Below are 6,541 nucleotides of genomic sequence, written 5' to 3'. Positions count from 1 at the left end.
ATGACACATAGGACCGGCCTCCTGTCATAAGCGTTTATTATACACAGTTTGAAAGAGTGTATATGTTCAATTGACAAATTGTTAAGTATGGGGACCGACATGACAAAGTGACACAAGTATAAATATCATTTAGGCTATTCTGTCTAAAAACAATAACAACAATAAAATAATAAATGGCCGAAACAAAAGAAATGATAAATCTTAATAAAAATCTAAAAAAAAATAAATACTCCATTAACTACTAACCTTTTACGTAATTGATGGGTGTTAGATTGACGAAAATGACTTATTGGTGGTGTAGGTGTGTCTTTTTCAGGCTTAGCTTTCGGCATTCGTTCCTCTTTCCCAATCAAAAGAATTACATTCCCCACCCAAACAAACAGCACTCATCTTTCTCACACTCTTCACGTGTTACACATGACCACTTACACCTACACTCCTCCTGTAGTAGGCGTAGGACCTCCATTTCTGCCACTTGTTCGTGTTCCCACGCGCTTACGACCTACTTATAATGTCTCCACTACCTCCGCCGCTGCTTCTTCTCCTCGTTCACTCAATTTCTCTTTTCCTCGCCGGAGATATTTTTTCCCGCCAAAATCCACCATGCCTTCCGCCGCCGCTGCTGCCAACGTTGATGAAATGAAGTTTCCTTTGGAACTTTCCGATGAGTTCGATTTTGATCGAATTGTCTCCTCCGATGGACTTATCTCCATTTGTGGCTTCGGTTCTCTCCTCTCAGGTTAATATATTCATACTTCCTCTGATCCTAAAAAGTAAAAATGTTTGACAATTTTGCTTTAGAAATTAAACATGTGAACGTTGACTAATATTTATTAGAAAAGTTATAATTTCAGTATTTTCGATACTTTTTATGTACTTCCTGTATATTAGTATTAATTTTCTCCGTATGCGGCTTTGGTTCTCTCCTACAGATTAATCATACATTAACTTTGATTTCGGAGAATATTTTAGTACTTGTGTGTTTGGCGATATATAAACTAACGGAACTTTGATCAGTATTTTAACATATATTTTTTTCAACACTTTCACATAACAGACTTGCAATTTATTATACTTTTTTGTGTACTTCTTGAATGGCTAAATTTAAACATGTACGTTGCTTATTTATAGAATCAGTTTAACACTAAAAAGTGTCTTCAACATTTAATGTTTGTCTGCTACTTTTAATCAGCTAACCCAAAGCGACAGAAAAAAAAAAGTGATTTATCTCAACATAGTGGTGTATATTGTCTCTATGGCATTTTGACCATGTTGTGTTGTTGGTAGAACAGAGAGGAGTGCTCGGAGTACATTTCCAGATCTGATCAATTTCAGAGTGGGGAAATTGAGTGGATTTCGGAGAGTATTTGCTCATGTGGCGCCTATTTTCTTCGAGCGTGGCATTGCTAATCTTGATACCAAGGTGCCTTATATTCACTAAGAATACAACCTTTTATATTGTTTGGTTTTGCAAAGAGTAAAAGAACAAAGAAAAAAGATGGCTATTCCATGCTTATCTCTTGATATATCAATTGGATATTAGAAAGGAGAAAGAAAACTAAAATTAAAATAAAATTGCTCAACAACAATTTTGTGTAAAAGGTACTAACTTTTGATGGTTTACATGAATATTTATCAGTAGAATTTTTCCGGCTTTGAAAGGGTGAAACAAATTGGAAATCAGAAAATGGCCTGTTATAATCGTTTTAAGTCTTTTTACTGGAATTGGGAAGGAGGACAATGCTTCTGGAAATTTGGAAGGAGAGAAAACTGGAAATGAAAGAATGGTATAAGCCTAGCAGACCAAGTGGAATAGTGGATTAGTCGAGGTGCAAGTAAGTTGGTTGGGACTCCAAGTTTAACAAAAATGAAAATGAAAGAAATCCCAGCCTAATTCTCTGTTTAAATCTCTAAAGTATCAGTCCCTGGTTGTTATTTTGTCGAAAATCTTAGCAAATCTCTCTGCATGAATGAGTTAGATTAGCTTGATTTTCATTTTTTGTACATTTGTGGTATACCATCATTGTGAATAAGCTATTGCTACTTCTCCAATACTCTCAGACAGACTGAAGAAATTTGTTTAGGACTGACTTCTTTTGCATGGAATGTTTCTATATTTCCAGGAAATATCAAGCTTGAGTGTGGAGTCCTGTGAAGGGGAAACTCTTATAGTAACTATCTTTGAAATTCAGAGATCAGAGGTAATGTGTTAGTAATAATCCATCTTAATTTGACATGATTACTTCTGATCTCTAACTTCTTCTCTGTAAAGGCCAGATTCCAGCATTTATTGAAAGGGAGCACGAATTCCGGTTTTTAGCTGTAGGACCTTCGATAATCCTTCCTTCTCTTTCCTTTCTCTAACTATATAAATGAAAGTGTAAGTTCAATTCAAGTAATTAATATCAGTATCCCTTTTTTATTTAGGTAATCCCAGAAACATTAAATGAATTGTTTTACATCAACCCAGCAGTAAGCACTAAGCACCCTGAGACTGCTTGGCCTTTTCTACCTCTAGTGGACCAATAATTTGTATTCCTGATCTAATTCTTTGTATTATCTTTTAATGCAGGTAATTTGTACCCGTTATAGTGATGAGGAGTATCTGAAAACTAGATGCAAAGGTAGTTTTCCTATCACTAGGAATGGTAGTGAGTAGTATATCACTGATACAGAGATGTCCAAAATTGAAAAGGATGAAAATTTTCATTCTTCAACATGAGTATGTACAACAAGGGGTATTTGCGCCGTTTGCGAGTCTTAACTTCTGTAATTTTGCATACCTCCCTATCTAGGTTACAACCTCATGGGTGAATTTTTACAATATAACATGTCATAAGTATGAGTGATGATATAAGAGTGTAGTCACTTGAAATTTTGTGGTTATATAGGTGGATACATCAACTGTAATGCTTGTTAGATTGAGAATTTACCTGTATTTAATTTCCTTATTAAAATACATTTATTTTTTATTCTGAAACAAAAAGAAAAGCCGACCCTAACTTGTTTAGAACTAAGGTGTAGGGTTGTTGTGAACTTAAAGGAAAAATCAACTTTGTCATATGGTAGAGTGTGTACCAAATACCTTGCTGACACTAATGATAAGAAAATGGGAAATGCTTCCTCCAGAAAGGAGAATTAACTGCCAGTTCTGGAATTGATGATTCAATTTTATGCTGTTCTTTGTAGGACAGTTTTGTTTCTCTGCTAAGTTGCTAGTGTCCTATCTCTTATTTTTGGCTTCTTTGTAGATGATGCAGTTTGATGTGTTATCTCTTATTTTATCATTAGGTGATAAAGGCATCTTCTTCCAGCAGTATGGACGGTATAACATAGACAAGATTTGGAGGGATGATATATTACCTTGCCGTGTCTATCTCCGCCATTGGTTAGTTCTGTCCAGTTCTTGTAGTGCAAACCACATTCTTATTTGAAACTTGCTTCCTCAAAACTTTGAACTCTGAGATTATTGGATATCGTTCCTTGAATGGACAGAATTGTTCTTTTTTCCGATGGCACTACCTAAAATTACTTTGCTTTTGGTTTAGATTGAAACAACCATACCTTATACTTGTAAACCTTTAATTTATTGTTAGTCAAGATTTATTTCAAACCTAACACAAGCAGTAAACGAGCATCCTAGTTTGATAAATGATTAAAGATTTACTTTGCAGTGTTCTGGCAGCTCAAAATCTTGGTGATATAGCTTACGACAATTTTCTTGATCATACCTTCCTTGGCGATCGTAGAACAACAATACGTGAGTACTTGGCAACAACTGGTTCCGGAATCATGGAAGAGGAGCCTCCAGAGTTGTTAAAAAACCGATATGGCGGTTAAGTTGGATGCGGAATGACATTGCTGATTTACTTATTCCATTCGAAGTCCATTGAATGAGTGAAGTTTGGGTTCATCATTACAACAAAAACACTAGATTTCAGATCTCTCCATTAAGTTACTGGGATTATTAGGTAGCTTTGCTGAATATCTCCATAATTAGGCATCAGCAAAGGTAAGCATATTCGTATGTTGAAATTTAACTTTTGACCTATCTAAATTGTACTGTACAAGCAGAACTGCAATTAGACTTTTAGATGTAAGTCTGCTTCTTTCTTTTCTTCCCCTGTAGTCATTTTCCTCTAGAATGTGGAGCCTTGACAGATAGTTGAACTGATACTCAATGTATATTATTGTGTCTATTATGCTTTAATGGAGTCCACTTCATCGAAACTAATTTTGTTTACTTCCAACTTTTCTTGTTAATTTTGAAATTAACGACTCAATAAACATTAAATTATAAGTCGAGCATATAAAATGAAATCGAAGAAAAACCCTCATTACAATTTGATAGTACTGTTGTGGTATGGAAATGCTTTCTCACACCAAACACAAGTTTTATTAACCAACAAAAGTAGTAAATTAAACAAAGTGAAACAAACTGGAGCATACATCAACAACAATTATGACGCCTCATACCTCAGTTCCAAACAAGTTAGGGTCGGCTAATTAAACGTATTCATTCGGGTTTGCCAAGAGATAGGCCTCAACAGCCTTTACAATACCAGCAGCCATCTCTTTGCCTGCCTTGATTTCCTCTTCTTTAATCTCAACACCAGGTTTTGTATTGTATTTGCTAGTGTTTTTACCTTTACATCCTCCATCAGGCATGGATTCAAGATTTATCTCATATGAAATGGAGTCAATCTTGTCCATCAAAGTATCACCTTCAATCAATGTGTAAGCATAGGTCATTTTTTCCTTGTCAATTGCATCAACCCTATGCTTCACAAACTTGATTTCACTACCTGCATACACGAAAAAAATAATTTAGTTTAGAGTGTGTTTGATATGACGGGCGTTATTATATATAAAACTACAAAAGAATATTTTGAAAATATATATATAGTCAGACCTCTCTATAACATCTTTATATAACAACATTTCACTATAAAAGTCAAGCTTTTTCGGAACCAATTTTTATGTTATGTTATAATATATGTTCTCTGTAACAGCACTTCGCTATAACATTCAAAAATATTTGGAACAAACGAGGCTGTTATAGAGAGGTTTGACTGTATTAAAGACCAATAATTATATTAGCAAATAGAAGAATGTTTTGATGAAATTTTTAATAGTAAAGAGTGGATTTGTTTTTGCGCAACTCGAGACTAATAATATTGTCTAAGTGTTAGTTGAAGCAAGTATATGTAGTTGAAGTTCACATATTTGCAAGGAAAATAACTTCCGCCCTGTAAGTGATCAAAGACGTCACTACCTGCATGCACTTTTGATGGACCAGGAACATTTTATGATAACAAAATACCAAAAAATAACTTCCTCAAGAAAAATATTTTCCTAGAAAATGACTTTCGTCATACCAAACACAGCCCTGCAAAGCTCGATCTAAATACTCGAGAGAAGCATGATTTTAAAATAATTAAAAAAAAAAGATAGAAAAAAAGAAGATATATATTGCCTTCAGCAAAGTTCATTTGCTTGATGGTTCCAGGGCCTCCATCTCCTTGAATTGTCTCAATATTTTTGAAAACTTGAGGTGCAATTTTAGGAAGAAGATTGTCTCCATCAACAATGGAAGCCTTAAACATTCTTGGGGCTGAAATGGGGCTAGTGAACTCATCAGTGATTGTGACAATTCCCATTATAGATCACTTTTTTTCTCTTCAAAAAGTTGGAAATATATTGTCGGATAGAACTTGATCTGAAGAAATTGTGTTGTTTCATGTTGGTATTTATAGCTTGAGAAATAAAGTTAATTTTAATGCTTAAGCTTTCTTGTTTATTAAAGTGTACCATACAACTCTGACAAACGGATCGTGTCGAGTCACATATTGGCGAGTTGAAAATTGACGGGTCGAGTCCAACTCGACCATATTTAATACAAATAGAAAATTGGTTAAATATAATATAGATACTCATATTATCTATTATAACTTTTTTAATGCGATCACTTTTGGGAGAATTTTCATTCTCTCAAATTTGAGGAACCCCAAATTTAAGTCTTTGCAAATATAAAAGTTAGACTCATTGGTTACCATTAAGAACCATTTTTAAGTGGATAATATAGATCTAATCCATATCTGACCCATTTTTAAAAAGTTTATTATCCAACCCATTTTTAGTGGATAATATGGATGAATAATTATTTATTTTATCTATTTTGCCACCACTGCCTATCACCAAGATTGCGGTGGAGTAGTATGTACTCTTCTTGTTTAAGCAGAGGTCTCGATTTTAAACCTTGGGTATGAAATCGATTTTGTTAGGGATGTTTTACCCTCTAAACTGAGATTTTCCAGCGTAAATCAGGATTAGTCAAACTCTAGAAGAGGTACAAACCGAAAAAAAGGTAATTTACAATCTTTTAATTAAGGGCGGCGTTTACAAGCATGCATTCCCTATTAACCAAATTTTTCAGCTAGACAGGACCAAACTTTTTATTACTATAAATACGATCTTTAATATATACCACAGAAAATAACAGTGCAGGTTCTTTTCAGCTAAATATACCGACATTTTCCTT

The 6,541-nt window shown here is 34.2% G+C and overlaps 2 protein-coding genes across 2 annotated transcripts; one reads left to right on the top strand and one right to left on the bottom strand.

Moving 5' to 3' along the window:
• The first annotated feature begins 319 nt into the window (after positions 1-319).
• LOC104087607 (uncharacterized) lies at positions 320-4,230 on the top strand. Its single transcript, XM_070192319.1, has 8 exons — positions 320-739; positions 1,293-1,423; positions 2,124-2,201; positions 2,278-2,322; positions 2,428-2,472; positions 2,573-2,624; positions 3,292-3,388; positions 3,675-4,230. Exons 1-8 carry the CDS (start codon positions 418-420, stop codon positions 3,838-3,840), a joined length of 936 nt encoding a protein of 311 aa, XP_070048420.1. The 5' UTR covers positions 320-417; the 3' UTR covers positions 3,841-4,230.
• Positions 4,231-4,289: 59 nt separating this feature from the next.
• On the bottom strand, positions 4,290-5,716 carry LOC104087605 (major allergen Pru ar 1-like). The gene is made up of 2 exons (XM_009592135.4): positions 5,477-5,716; positions 4,290-4,805 (listed from the first exon to the last, which is right to left on the bottom strand). The coding sequence occupies exons 1-2, from the start codon at positions 5,658-5,660 to the stop codon at positions 4,507-4,509; spliced, it is 483 nt and encodes a 160-aa protein (XP_009590430.1). The 5' UTR covers positions 5,661-5,716; the 3' UTR covers positions 4,290-4,506.
• Positions 5,717-6,541: the final 825 nt, after the last annotated feature.

The sequence above is a fragment of the Nicotiana tomentosiformis genome, chromosome 12 (assembly GCF_000390325.3).
Source record: "Nicotiana tomentosiformis chromosome 12, ASM39032v3, whole genome shotgun sequence".
Lineage (NCBI taxonomy): Eukaryota > Viridiplantae > Streptophyta > Magnoliopsida > Solanales > Solanaceae > Nicotiana > Nicotiana tomentosiformis.
This window is presented reverse-complemented; position numbering and strand designations above follow the sequence as displayed.